Below are 24,431 nucleotides of genomic sequence, written 5' to 3'. Positions count from 1 at the left end.
GGTTTTAAATCGGTTGATATATTTAATCGGTTTGGTTCGGCTTTATTTTTGAAACCACAAAAAGTTTAGTTTGATCATTTTACTTCACTTTGAACTGAACCGACGGTTTGAACACCCCTAGTTGTGGACAAGGTTTCTAGATTAAAACAACAAAAGAAACAGAAGTCGTGTGTTGTTTTCAAAACAAAAGAAATTACTCTACTGATTTAGCAAGATGGAAATACTCTTTGACTTCACATTTGGTGCGGGTACCTCACAAGTAAGGATAACATCAAAATTGTTTCGTTACAGATCTTAATGCTGCCTCCCCTGCAAATCTAATCTACCCCTATGCATAATCAGAAGGTCCGAATTTTGTGGGATGACAACTTAAAATAGAACTCATTTGAGTGATTTTAAGAGAACAAGCACAACATGTTGAAAAGTTATAAAAATCACCTGGGGTGAAAGTTACAAAAAAAATTCATCTCTATTGTATATTAAAATTTTGGTGAGGCCTCCAATTCACCCATTGTGCTTGTTCCTTTGAAATTACTTTCTATTTAACAAAAAAAATCCTCTGGGAGTGTTATTCTGTCTGGTTATTTTGTTTGAACTGAAGAAATTATACATTTTTAATGGTTCATTATTTTGTCTTATTTGGTTCAGGAACGATTAAAATGGTTTTGTAATTTAACTGGTAACTATCAACTTGGTTTTGACAAGTGAAAAGCAAATATAACCCATACTCTTTGGTCAGCACACCATAGTAAACTGGTAACTACTGCACTAAACCAGAAATGCACAATCCAAACCTACCTTGTATTGAACTTCTTTCACTAATCAGAAATCTCTGCAAATTACCACCCAACGCATAGACAAGTAAAAAAATTGAACATGTCAAAATCATCTAACCACATCCAACTCACAAAAGTTAAAAGAGAAACATAATCCATATATCATTTTGCTCAAAAAATTATGCAATTTGCAGAACATCAGATCAGTTAAAAAGAAATCAAGAACATTTAAACAATGGAACTGAAATTAAAGAAGTAAGATTAGAATCTCCAACTGCTCCATCTCCTCAGCTTAAAGAAAATTGTTTTACAAATCAAGAAGCACAACACAAACCCTAGCAAGAAGTACCCAGCCTTGCTCCCCAGTTCTGGTATAACAACCGGAAGCTTCATTTTCGCGATCTCCTTCGCATTCAATCCGATCGCGGAGCCCGATGCAGTCGAGAAAAGAAGTATCAAAGGTTCAACTCTGAAAGAACTGACGCTTCGTCTTGAGCCATTGATCAATGGAGGAGCAAGGACATCCAGCGGCGGGGGAAGTTGAGAGGCGAAAGAGGAGAAGGCACGCTTTAGGAGGAAGCCAGGGAATGCGGGTAGTTTGAACTTTCTTCTAGAAGGTCGCCGTTTGCGCTTGCGCGCACTGGCTACTACAGGAGGGGCCGATAAGTGGAGAAGAACAGCCATGGCCGGCCTTGTTGTTTTTGAGAGGGGAGAGAGATTGGTTGTGCGGGTCGAGACCGATGAGTGGAGGAGAGTAGCCATGGCCGGCCTTCTTGTTGTTGAGAGGGAAGAGAGATTGTTTTTGCGGGCCGAGAAAAATGTGAAAATGTTTGTTTTAGGTCGGGTTTGTCAAGATATACGGGCCGAAATATGATCCAGTTTTGTAGGTCCGTAAGATACATTGACTATAGTATCACCCCAGGTACCTGAGGTGCAAGCAGAAAATTTGGACCGTTCTTTTAGCTTGGCACAAATCTCAAAGCAGACCCCCACAGTCATAGTAATAGGGACCAGATTGAGTTGAATATGAATGAAATTAATCTGAACCGTTTATTTTTTAAAATTGTACCTCAGGTACCTGAGAGGACAAGACTTTTCCATTTTATATCAAACGGTTCAGATGTGAAACTGTGAGAAGCTTAGAACCTATCCGTGCCGTTTGATGTGAATCTAACGGTTTCCATTTGTCGTAGAGCATCGAAAAAGCGAACAAGTGGCTGTTTGACTGCTTGTGTTGACTGTTGACAGGATCCCCAATTACCCATTCCGCTTGTTTATTTCCTATTTTCCTCTTTCGGAGTATCGGAGAACTTGCCCCTCAATAGAGCAACTCGCTCACCAAGTGTTTGTGGAAATGTCGCAAAGAGCGATTAAATATGCTGTCGTATGTACTTTTTCTACCCTTTCCTTGTGGAAGCTAGAGTTGGAGAATTTTTATCTCCATACTCAAGTTATTAATTTTTTTCAAAAAAACAAAATACGCAATTCAAGCAAAATAATACAAAGCAGGGATAGATTCCTCTTGTTAAATAAATTAAGCATTTATTTCCGTAATTTTTATCCTTTTTTATCATATATTATTCTCATTAAATTTCAGATAGATGCATTCACTGACGAGGCTTTCCAGGGAAATCCAGCAGCTGTATGTATATTAGAAGAGAAAGTTGACGTGGATGAACAGTGGATGCTCTCTGTTGCCAAAGAGTTTAACATTTCTGAGACATGCTACTTAACCCGTGTGATCTCAGCCAATGGATCCTATCCTAATTCCTGCAATTAAAGCACAACTGTCCCCCATTTCGGCCTTTGTTGGTTCACCCCTGTTGCTGAGGTGTCCTTTCTTATTTTCTTTATATCTTTATTTGTCTACTTACTTACTGGCAACATGTCTCCTTAATAACTACTAAACATAGTTTGCAACTATAATTTATTGGATTCTGTAGAATTATATTCGATAAAAATTTGTATTATAATTAAAATGTATCTATAATTGTCATTCTGGTACATGTTCCTTGTTAAGCATAGTTAACTGTATCATTCAAATTGATTTTTCAATTTTTACCTAAAAATTTCTTCTACTTTTAAGAGACTTATCGAAAATTTATAAATATTATTAGGTTGATCTCTGTGGCCATGCTACACTAGCTGCCGCCCATTTCCTGTTCACGTCTGTTCTCGTAAAACATGAAACCGTAGAGTTTGTCACAAGATCTGGGATTTTAACTGCCAAGAAAATAAGCCAGTCAAAAAATGGGAAGGAAAATGCTATCCCGAGCTTTGAAATTGTAAAAATGTCACTCTAAACTTCATTAATTCCTAATTTTGCTATTTATATTGTATTAGTCTTGTTAAAATATAAAAATAAAAATAATGACTAAAATACTCTTAATCTCAAAATCTGCTGATTGCAAGTTGTTTTCACTGGCAATAATTTCCGCATTGTGGATAAGGTCAGATCGGCAAACTGGGTATGTATAATTCTATTTCTGTGATTCTCATGACCACGCGTGGAATTCATAAAATTAAAGCCACGTGGGCATTGTTTGTGACTTGTAATAAGTTGTTTGACATGGTAATTCAGTCAAAAACGATCGATAACTTTGGCGTCTTGAATAGTATGTACCATAGAATATTTTTTGCAGATTTGAACATCAAGTCGATCGTCGTAAATTTCATCTGTTGGCGAAAAGATTTTCTCTTTGAACTGGAAAGGATAAGTTTGACGTGAACAAAAGATTGATCGAGGCAACGACGCACGCAAAATCTTTTATGTGTTCACATGGATATATTTTCATACTACTAATTTTATTTAAAATTGAAACGTAGAACTTAGCTGGCAATATTTTTTAGAAACAATAAGCTGCAAAGATTAGAAACAACGTGGATAACACAAAAAATGTGAATGGTATTTCGCGTTGCTTAATTAATAAGAAATTGCATTAAGTCATTCATGATGCATTGTTATATATATATATAAAGAGAGAGAGTGGCTAATATGCTTTCGGTAGCATATGGACCGAAGTGCTACAGGTCCAAATTCGATTTTTCAAAATCCAAACGGTCGATCTGAACCGTTCATCTTGTTCTCCATATTAATATGTGCTTGGAGACCAAATTTTACATTTTTCTGAATTTTTTTACTATTTATTAAGTATTTTACAAAATTGTTGATCTAATGGTGGCTTAACAAAACAGTAAAATCAGCAGCCACCGTTGGATCAACAATTTTGTAAGCTTAATTGGTAACAGCTACCAAGATTGAATTAATAGATGTGTTTACAACCACAGAGGTTTACTATAAAATCACATCAGAATTTCAAAAAATTTATCCAATCCCTCTTGGCATATTCCCTGTTGACATCATGAACCAGACTAAGTTGCATCCAGACAATCAGTGCATAATTTTCAGATAGTTGTTGTTGAATTGTCGTGGTGCAGTTTATAATTGTATCAATACATGTGTATACACGGAGAGCAATTATAACCTGATATTTTTCAGAACAGACAAAAACAGAAAACATCACGTTTCTCTTAATCGTTTAGTACAAAAATTAACAGGATATATAAAGAAATTTAAAGTAAAGATTGGTAGATTTGACCCGATTTAGCAAGTACACGATATGTAGATTTTGTGAGATCCGAGGAGACAAAATGTATTTCATTCAATCTAATTTTTAAATTACAAAATTTTGCTCTTTACACTACATGGCATATTAATTAGCCGTTTATTGTGTACCGTTGGAAGTTGGAACGTGGCTACTGTTTTCTAGCTAATTCGGTATTTAATGGTGCCTGCTACACAAGTGTACAAACCTGCTTTTTCTTATTCTAAAAATAATGAAAGAATAGATCCTATTTCTTGATTTGATCCTGGCCGCTTGATCGATGATGTTCGACTGAAATCAATTTTCAATTCCTCTTTATTTTCAAAACAATATCTTACTATCCTGAGCAATAATAAGGATGTTCTTAAATTGTTGACAAAATTTTAATATCGCATTTAGAAATTTGAGCAATAATAGTTAACACGGTAAATCAGTGTCATCATGCGACAGTTGCACTGTGGGGACTTTTATCCTTGTTATTACAATAAATGTTGAGCTGAGATTGGATGACAACTCTGCTCAGTTGGAATTTTAGATAAGATGAGGAAATGACACCGAGAGGAGAGAGCGAGAGATTGATAGAATTGCTCAAGGCTTCTTTCACTATCCTCTTTCAAAGGATGAATGGTTCATCAGACTGATGTAATTTTTCAATTAGTACAACATGTTTATTTATGAAACTAAGTTGTTATCATAAACTAAATTTAATAATTTTTTTCTCAAATAATATGTTATTAGTATTTAAAAATGTTTAATTCTTGAATTTATTTTTTCATTAAATAAATTTGTTACTTACACATGAAAATTCTTATGCTTTAAGAAAATATAAACGTAATGTCATGTTATAATAATTGAGCTAAGTTAAATTAAGTTTATTTGATAAGTTAAATAAATTATTTTTAATAAATCTTCACTCTTATATTATGCACGTAGATGTCCTGATCCGTCTTTTTTTGACAATGTTGGTAGAAGCTACCAAACCAAAAAATGGAAAAAAATAATAAAAATTACATCCATTGCTTCTTCTTGCAACCTCTCATATCTATCTCAATTTGCCCTTGCAAAATTTCATCCACAAAATTCCCTCTTCATGAATTTGATCAACTAAATTTATTGAAGGCAACACCTTATCTCTAAAGACCTTCTCATTCATTTGCTTCCACACAAACCACATGGTTATATATGCTAAAGCATACAATTCAGCCTCTTTCATTTTGAATTCCAGCTGCCATAGCTGAACGCTTAGACCTGGACCAAGTCTGCTCAATAGAATCTCCTAACACCATTAGTCTATATCCCAAGCGGTTGGACGATCGGTTCCAAACAGACCGTGCATAAGAATCATGTTGGATGATCAAAATTGGAGAAAAAATCAATTTATTCATTTCCTTATTTCTCCTCTCCAACTATCTCTCATTCCTTATTTCATTATTTAAGAATCATGATGGATGATTAATTTATTTTTAAGAATATCAAACACTGACATCTTTTAAAAATATTTTATCAGCATTTGATATCTTATCAAATTATTTGATATATTCAAATTTAATACATTACTCAATTTAAGTTGTAGTGAATCTTTTTACAATTTTACTTATTCAATTTTGATAAGATAAAATATTCTTTTTATTAGTATGTTCAGGTTTGTTCTTAATTTCAGTTGTTAATTATATGAAGAACACATATTAAGGAGGGATTTTAGTAACACTAACTATAATTAGTGCTACAAAATGAAACAATTAATTTATTAATACAAATTCACTTTCACTAAATATTTTTTGTCCTTTTTGATTTTTTCCTATGGGATGTATATATTTCTACAAGTCATTTGTCTTTTTTTTTTTTTAATCAAATTTCTTTACTTGCATCAAAGTTTGAAATTCAAATTGTAAATCAAATCCTTGACCTTCTTCTTTTATAATATGTTTTCGTTGCAACGCATGGGTGCAATACTTGTTATGATATATATGCATAAATTTAAAAAAAACGTTAAATTATCCGCATAATTATGATTAATCGGTCGCATACCGATTAATTGCTTGGTGGTACTTTGTCCGTCCAACGATCACATACCGTTATTTACAACATTGGTGACTCTGAACAAGTAACAGCGTTCCTGATTGTTTATTAGATGTATAGTTGGTAATTAAACTGGATTCGAATTTGATTTTCATTTTTATTGGATTCTTTTGACAAGTCAAGTAAGGCTATTTCCCAAAGATTTAAAATAAGTTTATTCCAGTAACACCAAAACAGTGCAACATTTCCACAATAGATGTATTTATTTGAGCACGGCAGAATTGTATACACAGTTTCTGACTGAGAATGAAGCTAACCCTTCTTGGAAGCTAATCCCAATGCTTCCTCCATTGAGTACTGCCTAATTGGTTGAGGCTAGAGCCCTCTCGTTTTATTTATTTAAATAAATAGTTCTAAGGGTAGTTACATTTGACCCTCCTAAACAATGCCAATCATTTATTACAGCAATCAGGATTAATTAAGCAAGTAGAGTTCCGACCATAACAGTGACTGCTTCACCACTGATGCGCACCCTCTGAGATTTCTCATCCAATTCTAGGTGCAATACACCACTTCTTGGCGAAGCCTGAAAGAGTGAAAGAATGTTAAGAATTTCGACCCAACTTTTCTGATGTATATATTTATAATGAAGCTATGAAATTTTATCTAATTATATAATGAATCAATGGCATACCATGAAAGCGGTGAGACTTTTCTTATTTAGCTTTCTACTCCAGTACGGCATCAGGGAACAGTGTGCACTACCGCATACTGGATCCTTTTAGTGAGAGAAAAAAAAAAAGAAATATAAAAAAATAATACATACAGATTTAAGAAAAATTCCAGGGAACCCAATATATATTACCAAAACAAGCAATATTTTATTTCGAGTTACCTCGTTAATGCCGAATTTGGGGCTGAAGAAGCGGGTGAAGAAATCAAATCCAGACCCATCTGGAGCTTGTCCTGTAACTATAATCCCTCTCCCTGCACATTTCTCAATTTCCTGAAAATTAGGCTGCAACTCCGCAACTTCTTTGCCAGATGAAAGCTCCACCTGGAGATATAAGAATAATAAGAAGAAGAAAAAGTTTTCTGATTAGGCCGAATAGTCCGATCCATGGAAAAAAGAATAAAAGACAAATTGAAGAAAAACTAAGAAAGTAATGGAAAAAACGAGAATATTACAATGAAGTCCTCGATTGTGGTTGCTTTGAGAACATTAACAACAGGTACATCATTCAGAGTCAAAGGAATTGATGGAAGTTCACTTGCATCACATCCGACAACTTGGTATGCTGGGAAGTCCAGTTCAATGAAGAACTTCTCCTTTCCATCTTTCGACTGGCTTATTTTCTTGGCAGTTAAAAGCCCAGATCTTGTGACAAACTCTACACTTTCATGTTTTACGAGAACAGACGTGAACAGGAAATGGGCGGCAGCTAGTGTAGCATGGCCACAGAGATCAACCTAATAATATTTATAAATTTTCGATAAGTCTCTAAAAAGTAGAAGAAGTTTTTAGGTAAAAATTGAAAAATCAATTTGAATGATACAGTTAACTATGCTTAGCCAGGAACATGCAAGGAAAATGTACCAGAATGAGAATTATAGATACATTTAATTATAATACAAATTTTTATCAAATATAATTCTACAGAATCCAATAAATTATGAGTTCTTGGGTGCTATGGATAGCACAAGGACATCCATGTTACGATCTCAAAAACATATCGTATAAACTTCAAATTTCGATTTAAGTAGCTCAATAAATTGGTTATATAATAAGTTTGAAGAATACTAATTTTTACTATTTTTTATGATTTATGAAAGATGGTCTAAAAATAAAATAAAATTGTCAATATTTTATACTATTTTTTGTCATCTTTCGTAAATCATAAAAAATAGTAAAAATGTTTCAAAAATAATAAAAATTAGTATTCTGCAAACTTATTATATAACTAATTTATTGAGTTGCTTAAATTGAAGTTTGAAGTTTATATGATATCTTTTTGAGGCCGTAGCACGGATGTCCATATGCTATCTATAGCACCCAGCCTTACTCATAAATTATAGTTACAAGATATGTTTAGTACTTAGTAAGGAGGCATGTTGCCAGTAAGTAAGTAGACAAATAAAGATATAAAGAAAATAAGAAAGGACACCTCGGTAACAGGGGTGAACCAACGAAGGCCGAAATGCGGGACAGTAGCGCTTTGATTGCAGGAATTAGGAAAGGATCCATTAGCTGAGATCACGCGGGTTAAGTAGCATGTCTGAGAAATGTTAAACTCTTTGGCAACAGAGAGCATCCACTGTTCATCCACGTCAACTTTCTCTTCTAATATACATACAGCTGCTGGATTTCCCTTGAAAGCCTCATCAGTGAACGCGTCCATCTGAAATTTAATGAGAATAATATATGATAAAAAAGGATAAAAATAAAAGAAATAAATGCTTATTTTATTTAAAAAGAGGAATCTATCCCTGCTTTGTATTATTTTGCTTGAATCGCGTATTCTGGTTTATTGAAAAAAAATTAATAACTTGAGTATGGAGATAAAAATTCTCCAACTCTAGCTTCCACAAGGAAAGGGTAGAAAAAGTACATACGACAGCATATTTGATCGTTCTTTGAGACATTTCCACAAACACGAGTTGCTATGTTGAGGGGCAAGTTATTAAACAAGTATGCTGTCGGAATAAACAAGCGGAATGGATAATTGGGGACCCTGTCAACAGTCAACAGTCAACACAAGCAGCGACTTGTTCGCTTATTCGATGCTCTACGACAAATGGAAACCGTTAGATTCACATCAAACGGCACGCATAGCTTCTAAGTTTCTAACATATTTTCTGCTTAACATGCTCCGCCCGATTAAGTTGATGAGGTACAAAACCCGATCTGAACCGTTTGATATAAAATGGAATGATATTACAGGATGATTTAGCGTCAATGTATCTTACGGGCCTACAAAACTGGATCATATTTCGGCCCATATATCTTGACAAACCCGACCTAAAACAAACATTTTCACATTTTTCTTGGCCCGCACAAACAATCTCTCTTCCCTCTCAACAAGAAGAAGGCCGGCCATGGCTACTCTCGTCGACTCATCGGTCTCGACCCGCACAACCAATCTCTCTCCGCTCTCAAAAAAAAAAAAACAAGGCCGGCCATGGCTGTTCTTCTCCACTCTTCGGCCCCTCCTGTAGTAGCCAGTGCGCGCAAGCGCAAACGGCGACCTTCTAGAAGAAAATTCAAACTACCCGCATTCCCTGGCTTCCTCCTAAAGCGTGCCTTCTCCTCTCTCGCCTCCCAACTTCCCCCGCCGCTGGATGTCCTTGCTCCTCCATTGATCAACGGCTCAAGACGAAGCGTCAGTTCTTTCAGAGTTGAACCTTTGATACTTCTTTTCTCGACTGCATCGGGCTCCGCTCTCGGAATGAATGCGAAGGAGATCGCGAAAATAAAGCTTCGGGTTGTTATACCAGAACTGGGGAGCAGGGCTGGGTACTTCTTGCTAGGGTTTGTGTTGTGCTTCTTGATTTGTAAAGCAATTTTCTTTAAGCCGAGGAGACGGAGCGGTTGGAGATTCTAATCTTGACTTCTTTATATTATTTTCAAATTATTTTGGTCGCATGGTAAATTGGTAATGGTGTCAGTTCCATTGTTTACATGTTCTTGATTTCTTTTTAACTGATTTGAGGTTCTGCAAATTGCATAATTTTTAGAGATTTTTTTTTTTTTTTTGTGGAAAATGATATATGGATTATGTTTCTCTTTTAACTTTTGTGAGTTGGATGTGGTTAGATGATTTTGACATATCCAATTTTTTTACTTGTGTTGGGTTGGGTGGTAATAATGTAATATGCAGAGATTTCTGATTATTAAAAGAAGTTCAATACAAGATTTGTTTGTATTGTGCATTTCTGGTTTAGTGCAACAATAGTTACCAGTTTACTATGGTGTGCTAACCAGTGTTATCAGAACCGGACCGGACCGGTCGGTTGGACCGGTAAAAACCGGACCCGGTCACCAGTCCGGTTCGGTTCTTATTGATTATCGGGTTCTGATTTAACCGGCCGGCCTTTTACATAACCGCTGAAAGAGTATGGGTTATTTGCTTTTCACTTGTCAAAGCAAAGTTGATAGTTATCAGTTAAATTACAAAACAATTTTAATCGTACCTGAACCAAATAAGGCAAACTACTGAACCATTAAAAAGTATAATTTCTTCGGTTCAAACAAAATAGCCTGACATAATGACACTCCTAGAGAGGGTATTAAGCTATCAGCTAGAGTGGAAAAAAACGTGCCGTGCCGTGACTAATACGTCGTGACTTTAGTCTTGTGTTGTGCCGTACCGTGACCAAAATGTTGAGAGGTAGCCACGGCACGCGAGTCACACTGTGATTATTCGCTTGCCGTATTCAAACGTAACTGGTTATATTTCTCATGTTTAACTATTTTTTTTCGTAATTTAAGTTAGTTTATTCATGATTCACCATTTGATTAACACTTAACGGTCGTAATTACACGTGACTCACGTGATTACGTGTCGTGAGATGACCGGATCTTTTGCGTGATGTGCCATGCCAAATTTTCAAAAACTGGTCACGGCACGCGGATGATCACGGCATGGGATACGTGAATCACGGCACATAATAGTCACACATGCCGTGCCATTCCGTGATGGAACCGGCTCCGCGGTGCCATTTTTCCCACTCTACTGTCAACCCACAAAATTCGGACCTTCTGATTATGCATAGGGCTAGATTAGATCTATAGGGGAAGCAGCATTAAGATCCGAAATGAAACAATTTTGATGTTACCCTTTCTAGTGAGGTACCCGCACGGCCGCACCAAATGTGAAGTCCAAAGAATATTTCCATCTTGCTAAATCAGTAGAGTAATTTCTGTTAGTAACATGCTATTCTTGTTTTGAAAACAACACACTACTTCTGTTTCTTTTCTTGTTTTAATCTAGAAACCTTGCCCACAACATGCTTACGCAGTGATGATGAGTCCCAACATTTTTATATTTGATTGCTAATTTATCAAGGTTATCAACAGCATATAATAATAATAAAGAGAGAGAGAGAGAGAGAGAGAGAGAGAAGGGTCAGACAAAAATGAATCTAATTACAAGTACCCAAAGAAACAAGCATAATAAAGAGGATAAATTGCTGAAACGGGATTCCATAAAGTAAAAAAATAAAAAATTCGTCATTGCCTAATTTGGGGCAGAAGAAACGGGTAAAGAAGTCAAATCCTGTGCCCTCAGGAGATGGTCCAGTGACTATGATGCCTCTTCCAGGTCAAATCCTGAAATTTGGTTGCAACTCTGCAACCTCTTTTCCAGAAAAAAGTTGCACCTACAAATCCAAGGAGAAAAGATATATCCTTACAGCTAAATCACATAGTTCGGCCCACAAAGCAAATGTGTGACAGCAACTAACAAAAAAAAAAAAAGGGAATCAGATATCATTACAATGAGATCACCACAAGCTGTTGTTTTCATAACATTAACAATAGGCATAACCACAACTGTATCTACTGGGAAATCAAGTTCAATGGTGATTTTTTCCTCTTTTAGTGGAAGTTTTGGTTTAATTATCTTCCTGGCTACTAGAAGTCCCAATTTTGAAACAAACTCGATGGTTCTGCAAGATCGGATGTGGACAGGAAATGTGCTGTTGCTAGTGTAGCATGTCGACAAAGTGTAACCTATAATTTGGGAATATAGATACAATACATAACACAAATTTTATAGATTGCAAATGGTAATTTATAAGAATTGAACCAGGCTGTTACAGCTAAAGTGTGGCATATATGGCTCCTTATATTGGGAAGTTGGCATTAACTCTTCAAATTTGTACAAAATCTCAAATATCCTCATGGCTTCCAAGTTCCAATTAGAATGAAATTTCCGCAAATTTCCACAAATTGCAATCTCAGAAATATGCATCTGCACAAGTACAAGGAATTAGCATCCCAGCAAAATTCACCAACTTGAGAAAGTTTATCAAATCCTGGATCTTTATGGTAGCTAACTAGCATCAGAAACTATGACAAAGTAATTAATTGGGTATCTAATGAATAAATCAGAGAACAAGACCTCAGCAGCAGGGGTGAACCAGCGGAGGTTGAACCAAGGGATGCTACTGCTCTCATCCTGGCCAATGGAATTGCCAGCTGACATTATAGGACTTAAGAAAGCTGTATCAGAGGGGAGCAGCTTGGGTCCGATGGGCATCGGACCCAAAGTGAGTCCGATGACTAGCGCTAGCAACAGATTGTGGATAAGATGCCCATCGGACCCAAGCTGCTCCTGTATCAGAGACGTTGAACTCGCTGGCAACAGATTGCATCCAGTGTTTGTCTACATCAGCATTCTCTTCTAACAGACATACTGCTGACGGGTTTCCCTTAAATGCCTCCTTTGTGAATGCATCTACCTGATATATTTCTTTTATTCAATGAATGGAGTTGAACTATTATGAATTTCATTGTGAATCCTTGAAATACCTAATGTTTTTCCTGTATAAGCTGTATAATTTCCAGCCAATGCCAGCTACAAGTAATACTCTTTTTCTCAGTGTTATCAGAACCGAACCGGACCAGTCGGTCCGACCGGAAAAAACTGGATCCGGTCATCTGTCCGGTTCGGTTCTTATATAGAATCGTCTGTGTAAATAAACCGGCCAAAACAGGTTAAACCAACGGGTTTTATTTAAAAAACAATGACCCAAACCGTAAAAAAAGCCGGTTCAAAATAGATTCTCCCCTAACTCTTTCTCACCGTTCGTACTGCTTGACTTCGATTTGTCACTGTTTTTACTCTCTTCCTTTCAACGTCAATTCCTACTTTGATCGATTCTATTCGGCTTAGAAGCTTCGCCCTTGCTTTTCTACTTATTTTGTTTATCTTGTGAGAAAAAGACACTGCGTCATACATGGGTGAAGCCTGTAGTGCCACCTCTTTGGATTCTAGATTTCTAAAATCATATTTTATATTGCCTTGTCTTCACTCGTCAACATAGAAAGCAAAGCAATACTGCTGGATTATATATAAAAAAAATTGGTTTGGTTTCTGATCTTCTTTTTCTCGATTCTCTGATGTCTTGTTGTATGCACAAAACCATTACTCATTCTCAAGGCTTATTTTGAAACAAAATTACAATAGAAGCTGTCAAGATCAAATACTCAAGTAGTCTCATCAATGATTAATTAAATTGATAGAACACTTGAAAGGTTAATATTTGAGTTGATTTTATTGAATAGATGAATGAATATAAGGTGATTGATGAAATGCCCAAACCAAAGTATAATTCTTTTTGTAGAAGGATTCACAAGTCCCGACTCCTGACCCATGTGTTTATAGTCAGAGAAATTGTTTAGGATACCTCATGTAAATATAAATTGAGTACACTAGTAATATCAATCAATATTTAATGAGTCAATTTCATACTTTTTTTAGGATTTGCCATAATCATTCTTAGACAATCATATATGAATCAAGTGCACCGGTAATGACAGTATATAACCATGGTATGATATGACCTATAACAACATTATTGCTTTGAGGCCTTTTATTCTTAAAGTTCAGGTAGCTTTGAGGTTTTTACTTCCTGAATTCGTATTTGTATTTATTTCTCATGATTAAAATCTTTAATTTATGACCAATATAACCTAATTGTGATTTGCTGGTAAGATATTATTGTAAAATGATCAATCTATTACAATCACACACATTTAAATCTGAAAACCATGTATATACAATGCATCAGGTATTGATACATACTCATAGATAACAGAAATACATGTATGGTATATTGGTATTATTTAGATCTTGTACAAGTAGCAACTTTTGCTCCAGAGATGTTTAGAGGACATCAATATTAAGTTATAATTGTTTTAAAAAACCAACGATTGAACCGATTAACCCACCGATTCAACCACTGAACTGTTAATCCGAAGCATTGTCGGGTCGATGTCCAGTCCGATTCTGATAACATTGCCTTTTCTAGTGTGCTCCAAGTAAAGATATAGATAATAAAGTCCACCACTTGCTTCGAGATTCGGATTCGAATCCTTCGTTCGAGTTTTCTTTGAGATTCGGATTACTCAGGATATGTGCCCTCCACTTTGAATGGATTGTCACTGAATCGAATCGGACGGTCCCGATCTAAAACCCAACAATTAGGTTAATTTACTGGATCTTAAAATCTGTTAGAAGTTAGAACCTATCGGTGCCGTTTGATGTGAATATAACAGTTCCATTTATCGTAGAGCATCAGATAAGCGAACCCGACGCTGGTTACTGTTGACTGTTGACAGGGACCACTAATTTGTCCACTTGTTTTTTCCTCTTTCGGAGAACTTGCCCCTCAATAGAGCAACACGCTCACCAAGTGTTTGTGGAAATGTCTCAAAGAGCAATCAAATATGCTGTCGTATGTACTTCTTCTACCCTTTCCTTAATCGAGTGGAGAATTTTAATCGAGTATGGATGCTAATCCGAGATACAAAAATTTCCCCTTTAATCGAGTGGAGGATTTGTATGTCCATCGTCAAATTATCATTTTTTTTTTCAATAAACCAGAATACACGATTCCAGCGAAATCGTATGAAGCAGCCAAGCAGGGATAGATTCCTCTTGTTAAACAAATGAAGCATTTATTTCTTTTGTTCTATTCTTTTGTTATCATATATTATTCTTCTTAAATTTCAGATAGATGCATTCACTGACGAAGCTTTCAAAGGGAACCCAGCAGCTGTATGTATAATAGAAGAGAATGTTGACGTGGATGAACAGTGGATGCTCTCTGTTGCCAAAGAGTCTACATTTCTGAGACATGCTACTTAACCCATGTGATCTCAGCTAATGAATCCTATCCTAATTCCTGCAATCAAAGCACGACTGTCCCCCGTTTCGGCCTTCGTTGGTTCACCCCTGTTGCTGTGGTGTCCTTTCTTATTTTCTTTATATCTTTATTTGTCGACTTACTTCTTGGCAAGGTGCCTCCTTAATAAATAATAACTACTAAACATAGTTTGCAACTACAATTTATTTGATTCTGTAGAATTATATATTAATATTTGATAAAAAATTGTATTATAATTAAAATGTATCTATAACTGTCATTCTGGTACATTTTCCTTGCATGTTCCTTACTAAGCATAGTTAACTGTATCATTCAAATTGATTTTTCAATTTTTACCTAAAAATTTCTTCTACTTTTTAGAGACTTATCGAAAATTTATAAATATTATTAGTTTGATCTCTGTGGCCATGCTACACTAGCTGCCGCTCATTTCCTGTTCACGTCTGTTCTCGTAAAACATGAAACTGTAGAATTTGTCACATGATCTGGGATTTTAACTGCAAAGAAAATAAGCCAGTCGAAAGATGCGAAGGAGAAGTTCTTCATTGAACTGGACTTCCCAGCAGACCAAGTTGTCGGATGTGATGCAAGTGAATTTCCATCAATTCCTTTGACTCTGAATGATGTGCCTGTTGTTAATGTTCTCAAAGCAACCGCATCAGAGGACTTCATTGTAATATTCTCGTTTTTTCCGTTACTTTCTTAGTTTTTCTTCAATTTGTCATTCTTTCTTTTTTCCATGGATCAGACTATTCGACCTGAACCAGTATGCGGTAGTGCACACTGTTCCCTGATGCCGTATTGGAGTAGAAAGCTAAATAAGAAAAGTCTCACTGCTTTCATGGTATGCCATTGATTCATTATAAATATATACATCAGAAAAGATGGCTCAAAATTCTTAACATTCTTTCCCTCTTTCAGGCTTCGCCAAGAAGTGGCGTATTGCACCAAGAATTGGATGAGAAATCTCAGAGGGTGCGCATCAGTGGTGAAGCAGTCACTGTTATGGTCGGAACTCTACTTGCTTAAATAATCCTGATTGGCATTGTTTAGAACCGATTTTTTTCTAAATAGAAAATAAATAAATAAAATATCAAAATACAGCATAACTTTTGGATTTTGTCGAAAACTGAGTAGAACAGGTTGTGTAAACCCATCCCACCGGACGGGTCTAATTATCCCGTCCAGTTAATTAATGGTTAGCGTTAAACTCAGCGGAGGCGGCCATTTTTATTAATATCCTTAAAAAAAAAGAAATTTTAATAATGCCCCTACATTGAATTTTTTGTTAAAAATGTCCCAACCGCCAGGCCCACAGGCGGCCCAAAACAAAAGCGGACCGCCCGTCCCACTGGCGGGTCACTTCAACTAGTGGGGCGCCCCTGGCTCTGGCGGTTCACTGTTCACTTTTTTTTTTTTTTTTTTTTTTTTATTAGATAGATCTTAGTATTTTGATTTGAATAATTTTGTGAAAAAAAATTTTCTTATTTAGAGTGTATGCCAAAAAATAAAATATTTGATATATTTACGAAGTGATGTCGTAAATCTTTATAACTTTGATTTTTTTGGTGAACTTTGATTTTATTTGTCAATTGGTGAATTTTCAAAGTTTAATTTTTGAAAAAAAAACTTTAAACAGCCATAACTTTGGCTAGGAAACTCGGATTTACGCGTATGACCACTTTTCAGAAAGGGGAGAACGGGACGAATTCGTTTTGCCCCGGTGGAACACCCGGCATCGTTGTATCGGAAGCATTAGAATTTCAAAAAAATGTCGTTTAGGGTCTCAAAAATTTAGTTTAAGTTTTTGTTCAACGGTAGGCATTAAAAAACAGCGATTTTCAAACCATCTTAATAAATAGTAAAAAAATTCAAAAAAATGTAAAATTTGGTTTCCAAGCACATTTTAATATAGATTAAACATCTAACGGTTTGGATCGGCTATTTGAACTTCAAAACTAGAGAACCGCCCATCCCACGGGCGCTCCACTAGTGCTCTGTTTAATTCATGAAGTAGCATAGCCTTACTCTACATGTATATATATGTATATTATATATATAATATATGTATATGTATATATTTATAAGAGGTGGGCTACGGTGAGTTGCGAAGTAAAACGCGTTTCTACTTCACGCCGTATTTTTATTTTGAAAGTCCAAACGACCGATCCGAACCGTTAGATGTTTAATCCATATTGAAATGTGCTTGGAGACCAAATTTTACATTTTTTGGAATTTTTTTATTATTTATTAAGCATTTTTGAAAATTGTTGTTTTGCTGTGAACAGTAAAATTTTCTGGACCATCAGATCAGCGACTTTCAAAATTGCTTAATAAATAGTAAAAAAATTCCAAAAAATGTAAAATTTGGTCTCCAAGCACATTTCAATATGGAGAACATGATGAACGGTTCGGATCGACGTTTTGAACTTAAAAATTACAAAATATGAGCGTGAAGTAAAATAGTCGCTTTACTTCGCAACTCACTGTAGCCCATCTCTATTTATATATATATATATATATATATATATATATATATATATATATATATATATATATATATATATAGAGAGAGAGAGAGTTAGGCTGGAGTGCTATGGATAGCATAGTGGCCTCCCGTGCTACGGCTCAATATTCAAGTTTTCAAAATCCAAACGGTCGATCCGAACCGTTCATTGTTTAATCCATATTGAAATGTGCTTGGAGACCAAATTTTACAATTTTTGGAATTTTTTTGCTATTTATTAAGATGGTTTCAAAATCGCTGTTTTTATTAAAATTCTGCACCACTGGAAAACAGCGATTTGAAACCATCTTAATAAATAGCAAAAAAATTCCAAAAAATGTAAAATTTGGTCTCCAAGCACATTTCAATATGGATTAAACAATGAACGGTTCGGATCGACCGTTTGGATTTTGAAAACTTGAATATTGAGCCGTAGCACGGGAGGCCACTATGCTATCCATAGCACCCCAGCCTAACTCTATATATATATATATATATATATACACACACATATATACATATATTTAAAAAAATCGGGTATATGTGTATATGTTTATATGTGTATATGTTTATATGTTTATATGTGTATATGTTTAAATGTGTATATGTGTATATGTGTGTATATGTTTATAGGTGTATATGTGTATATGCGTATGTGTATATGTGTACATTATACATATATTATAAAAACCAGAATAAAGGCCAAGTCCTTAATTAGTGTTATATTTAGACTTGTGATATCCAACTGACAAATAAAATCAAAGTTCACCAAAAAAATAAAAATAAAAAAAATCAAAGTTATAAAGATTTACGACATCACTTCGTAAATATATCAAATATTTTATTTTTTGACATACACTCTAAATAAAAAAACTTTTTTTTTCACAAAATTAATCAAATCAAAATACTAAGATCTCTAAAAAAAAAAAAAAAAAAAGGTGAACAGTGAACCGCCAGAGCCAGGGGCGCCCCACTAGTTGAAGTGACCTGCCAGTGGGACGGGCGGTCCGCTTTTGTTTTGGGCCGCCCGTGGGCCTGGCGGTTGGGGCATTTTTAACAAAAAATTCAATGTAGGGGCATTATTAAAATTTCTTTTTTTTTTTAAGGATATTAATAAAAATGGCCGCAGCGGAGGAAAGGAAAAAAACAAAAAACAAAATCCGGACGGTGTGCTTCAACCCGTCCCGGATCAAAAAAAAAAAAAAAAAAAAAGAAATCGGGACGGGTTATGTAACCCCGTCCAGGATTTGAAATCTTTTTCCATATATTATATTATTATTTATATTATGATTTTATATATATTATATTATATTATATTATGATTTTATATATATTATATTTTTTGTTTTTTATATTATATTATTATATTAATATACTTATATATATATATATATATATATATATATATATATATATATATATATATATATATATAGAGTACGGCTAACGCGCTTCCTCTAGCATATGGGCCGAAATGCTTCCGGTGGATATTTGAAATTTCAAAATCCAAAAAGTCGATCTGAACCGTTCATCTCCTTCTCCATATTAATATCTGCTTGGAGACCAAATTTTACATTTTTCTGAAATTTTTTACTATTTATTAAGCCACTTTGAAAATCGCTGATCCAACGGTGGCTTAACAAAACAGTAAAACCATTGGATCAGCGATTTTCAAAGTGGCTTAATAAATAGTAAAAAAATTTAGAAAAATGTAAAATTTGGTCTCCAAGCAGATATTAATATGGAGAAGAAGATGAACGGTTCAGATCGACTTTTTGGATTTTGAAATTTCAAATTTCCACCGGAAGCATTTCGGCCCATATGCTAGAGGAAGCGTGTTAGCCGTACTCTATATATATATATATATATATATATATATTATATTATGAATAGAACTAGTTTAGTTGTGCTTAAGCTCACCAAAGTGTTTGGTGAGCTTAACTCCAAAACTTATTAAATCGGTTTCAAGTGACGAATCCAAACTGTTAGAACCTGCCTATCTTGCGAGTGATGCGTCTACATGTGAAAATTTTAAACATTTGAATTAATTTAGTATAAAGTCAATATGTCAAAATTAAAAGGTTAAATAAATTAATTTTAGTGCATTTATTTTTTGAACGTTTTTTAACCGCTTGACTTTGTACTAAATTAATTAGAATGTTTAAAATTTTCACATGTAGTGCATCACTCGTAAGATAGACGGATTTCAACGGTTCGAATTCGTCATTTGAAATCAATTTGATGGATTTTGAAGTTAAGCTCACAAAACTAGGGTGTTCTTAAGCTCACCAAAGTGTTTGGTGAGCTTAACTTCAAAATCGATCAAATCGGTTTCAAATGACGAATTCGAACCGTTGAAATCCGCCTATCTTATGAGTGATGCACTACATGTGAAAATTTTAAACATTCTAATTAATTTAGTATAAAGTCAAGCGGTAAAAAAACATTCAAAAAATAAATGCACTAAAATTAATTTATTAACCTTTTAATTTTGACATATTGACTTTATACTAAATTAATTCAAATGTTTAAAATTTTCAAATGTAGACGCATCACTCGCAAGATAGGTAGGTTCTAATGGTTTGAATTCGTCATTTGAAACCGATTTAATAAGTTTTGGAGTTAAGCTCACCAAACACTTTGGTGAGCTTAAGCACAACTAAACTAGTTCTATTCATAACATAATAGAGTTAGGCTAATATGACATTGGTGTTATTTCAAACTAAATAACACCACATCGTAAACCGTTAGATATGCTTTAATATTCGTACAAAATAAAGTGCTTGAACAGTAAAAGCAGATTGTACGAATATTAAAGCAGATCTAACGGTTTACGATGTGCTGTAATATAATAATATAATATAATATAATAATATAATAATATAATATAATATAATATAATAATATAATATAATATATGGAAAAAGATTTCAAATCCTGGACGGGGTTACATAACCCGTCCGGATTTCTTTATCTTTTTTGATCCGGGACGGGTTGAAGCATACCGTCCGGATTTTTTTTTTCTTTCCTCCGCTGAGTTTAACGCTAACCATTAATTAACTGGACGAGATAATTAAACCCGTCCGGTGGGACGGGTTTACACAACCCGTTCTACTCAGTTTTCGACAAAATTCAAAAATTATGCTGTATTTCGATATTTTATTTATTTATTTTCTATTAATAAAAAAATCGGTTGTTTAGAAGGGTCAAAAGTAACTACCCTGAGAACTATTTATTTAAATAAATAAAACGAGAGGGCTCAAGCCTCAACCAATTGTTCTATATAGATTACATCGAACAAAACTAGGGTGTGATGTGCTCACCAAGAGAGATTGGTGAGCACACCTCCAAATGACTATCGGATTGATTCCGAAACATGAATCCAAACCGTTGAAATTCAAGTATTTCGCAAGTGATGCATATACATCAAAAATTTTAAAGTTTCGAATTCATTAAGCACATGGTCAAGCGGTCAAAACAATGATGAAAAATTAATACATAAAACAATTAAAAAAAATAATTTATAAAATGTTTATTGTTTTGACCGCTTGACCATGTGCTAAATAAATTCCAAACTTTAAAATTTTTGCATGTACGTGCATCACTCACGAAGTACTTGGATTTCAACGGTTTAGATTCATAATTCGGAGTCAATTCGATAGTCATTTGGAGGTGTGCTCACGAACCCCTCTTGGTAAGCACATCACACCCTAGTTTTGTTCAGATTACATCACTATTCTACTAATCCAACTAAAAATTGAATTAGCTACTATTCTCAAAACTTAATATTAGCTCTATTCTTGCTCTATTCCTTATTTCATCCAACCAAAATCCAATAGTTATTTTAAATTTATTTCATTCGCTACTGTGTTTCAGCGTGTCGCCTGTTTTATTAATTCCATCTCAAATTGCTTTGTGCTCTTTTCAATGCACCAAAGGCCGATTTTTTTATTTATATCCAAAAATTAAATCAAATTACAAATAATAACCGAATCACTGTTGAATTTCGAAAACTATCCAATCCGGTTATCCAATAACCGAACTCAACAAATATAACCGGTTATTCCCTAACCGGAAAGTTATGTTTTTTTTTTTTTTTTTTTTTTTTTTTTTAAAAAAAAAAACCGGTTAATCACTAACCGGAAAGTAAGTTTTTTTTTTTTTTTTTTTTTAAAACAGAAATTTCGAATTTTTTTTTTATATTAAAATATTAGAAATGTTGAATATATTTCTTTGAAAATAGATGAAATACAATATAATTTGATTTATTAGAAAGACTGCAACAAATAACCCGGATCAATATTTTTCAGGCCGGATTTTTCGTGGCTGTAAGAAAAATTAATATATTTCTTTATGTGCTATTGGAAAAAAATAAAAATGCTCAGATTTTGAGTTATTGATCCCGGTTCAAAAGTCACTTCTAGGTAATCTAAAAAATATTGTGATCCATCTAGTACATTTAATTAATAAAAAGTTGTTTCTATTTAAAAAAAAAATAAAAACTTTAATTTATTTAATAATTATTTTTCAAAAAGAATTTTCAAAATATAAATAACTTTTTATTAATTAAATTTACTATATGGATCACAATATTTTCTAGATTACCTAGAAGTGACTTTTGAACCGGGACCAATAACTCAGAATCTGAGCATTTTTATTTTTTTCCAATAGCACATAAAGAAATATATTAATTTTTCTTACAGCCGCGAAAAATCCGGCCTGAAAAATATTGATCCGAGTTATTTGTTGCAGTCTTTCTAATAAATCAAATTATATTGTATTTCATCTATTTTCAAAGAAATATATTCAACATTTCTAATATTTTAATATAAAAAATAAAAAAAATTCGAAATTTCTGTTTTTAAAAAAAAAAAAACTTACTTTCCGGTTAGTGATTAACCAGTTTTTTTTAAAAAAAAAAAAACATAACTTTCCGGTTAGTGAATAACCGGTTATATTTGTTGAGTTCGGTTATTGGATAACCGGACATTTATCCCAAATCCGGTTATTGGATAACCGGATTGGGTAAATTTCGAAATTCAACGGTGCTTCGGTTATTATTTGTAATTTGATTTAATTTTTGGATATAAATAAAAAAATCGGCACCAAAGGTTTTGCTAGTATATTTTATTTTGTGAAAGGTTGAATGATACATATCTAACTATTGGAATTTTTTTTTATTATGTGTAGATTATTCTAACATTCAAAAAAATGGAAATTTTTTCTAATCCTGCTTATAAACTTTGTAAACATTATTAAAAAAAAACGAATTAGTCTCCCCGCTTATCCTTGTGACCTTTGTCTTTTTCGTATTCTGTAGCTGTAGGGCCTGTGGCTGCTACAACTCGCTGCTGTGCTTGAGTGTGTCTGCTGTTTATTAATTCCATTTCAAATTGCTTTGCGCTCTTTTCAATGCACCAATGGTTTTGCTAGTATATTATATTTTGTGAAAACCGGGTTGAATGATATATATCCAACTATAGGATTTTTTTTAATTTGTTTAGATCATTTTAACATTTAAAAACATTGGAAACTTTTTGCTAGTTCTGTCTTTCAATGAGCAGATATGAATACAGATACAGATGGTAAACAGATATTAAAATTCAAAACCAAGTCCGCCTTAAACGGATACGAATACAGAACAGATAATTTATGGATATGAAACGAATAATTATCGGATAATTGAATCATATGAATTTCAAGATACAAATACGAATTAAAAAAAAATTCAAATATACAAAGTTCATCTATTTAAATTAATTTTATCATATTTTTAATGTGATAATTATTGACTATCTTGAAAAAAAATAACTATACATCTATTTAAAATTACCAATGACCATCTAGTCTCTTCTATTTTTGAAAAAGTGAGTTAATTTAACGTTGACCCCACAAAGCAACCTATTCAGTGATAACAAGAACAATAAAAAGCGGACATCCGGATGGGCCCCACCTGCGAATGAAATAAATTAATCCAAGCATCGCAGATAGGTCTATTCTGGGTTGCTCTTATAATATGTTTTAGATTATTAAGAAATTTGTTATTGTACTATATATATAGAAATATACAAATATAGTGGACCTCAATCAATTAGATCAATGAAGATCATGTCAGTAAAATAAAGCGCTTAGTTTATCTTGAAAAATAAATGTTCAAACTATAATTTTGTCATGACCAGATTTTATTACAAGATCAGAATGAACTACAAAAGTAGAATAAAACTATACACCAAGCTTGAGATTACATAAAAGATGGGGGAAGGGAATCATATCACCTGAAGTAACTCAAATTTTAAGTTTAGATCCCGACCGTCAGAGATCTGCGAGCAAACTATATACTAAAGATTGGCAAAGTTGATTCTAAAGTGAGTATGTGACACGCTGTGTAATGCAGCTAGCTCCTTAAAAGAGCTTCTTAGGCTGTGCTCCAGAACGCAGAGGGAAATCCCTCATTAAAGAGAAGGGAACGGTAACGGAGGTAACACCCCAAATCGGGGGTATAGATCTAGTCAAAATAAAACTTGGCATTCTTCTCTCTTTCTCTCTGCACAGTACCGCGTACCCTCCGCTTCCTCTTCAATTCTCTCCTTCTGAAGCAGGGGACGACCATCGGTCAGATACAGTCTGGCGATG

At 34.1% G+C, this 24,431-nt stretch overlaps 1 protein-coding gene, 1 long non-coding RNA gene and 1 pseudogene across 2 annotated transcripts; 1 reads left to right on the top strand and 2 right to left on the bottom strand.

The window, feature by feature from the left end:
• Window positions 1–2,007: 2,007 nt before the first annotated feature.
• LOC144544209 (uncharacterized) lies at window positions 2,008–3,033 on the top strand. The gene is made up of 3 exons (XR_013508168.1): window positions 2,008–2,160; window positions 2,374–2,607; window positions 2,894–3,033. It is a non-coding gene; the product is annotated as an uncharacterized LOC144544209 (long non-coding RNA).
• Window positions 3,034–6,631: 3,598 nt separating this feature from the next.
• LOC144544206 (uncharacterized) lies at window positions 6,632–9,080 on the bottom strand. The gene is made up of 6 exons (XM_078292624.1): window positions 9,014–9,080; window positions 8,566–8,799; window positions 7,589–7,870; window positions 7,296–7,457; window positions 7,095–7,178; window positions 6,632–6,986 (listed from the first exon to the last, which is right to left on the bottom strand). The coding sequence occupies exons 1-6, from the start codon at window positions 9,041–9,043 to the stop codon at window positions 6,879–6,881; spliced, it is 900 nt and encodes a 299-aa protein (XP_078148750.1). The 5' UTR covers window positions 9,044–9,080; the 3' UTR covers window positions 6,632–6,878.
• A 2,462-nt stretch (window positions 9,081–11,542) lies between these two features.
• LOC144544112 (uncharacterized) lies at window positions 11,543–13,362 on the bottom strand (annotated as a pseudogene).
• Window positions 13,363–24,431: the final 11,069 nt, after the last annotated feature.

The sequence above is a fragment of the Carex rostrata genome, chromosome 26 (assembly GCF_964058835.1).
Source record: "Carex rostrata chromosome 26, lpCarRost1.2, whole genome shotgun sequence".
NCBI lineage: Eukaryota > Viridiplantae > Streptophyta > Magnoliopsida > Poales > Cyperaceae > Carex > Carex rostrata.
The sequence above is the reverse complement of the archived record's forward strand: the minus strand, read 5'-3'. Positions and strand labels throughout refer to the sequence as shown.

Bases quoted from the DNA above. Each gene is read 5' to 3' on its own strand.
- LOC144544206 (XM_078292624.1), bottom strand. From the start codon at position 9,043: ATGTCTCAAAGAACGATCAAATATGCTGTC. The intron at 8,800-9,013 runs GTATGTACTTTT...ATTAAATTTCAG, and splicing joins GAACGATCAAATATGCTGTC to ATGGACGCGTTCACTGATGA. The intron at 6,987-7,094 runs GTATGCCATTGA...TCACTCTTTCAG, and splicing joins AAAGTCTCACCGCTTTCATG to GCTTCGCCAAGAAGTGGTGT.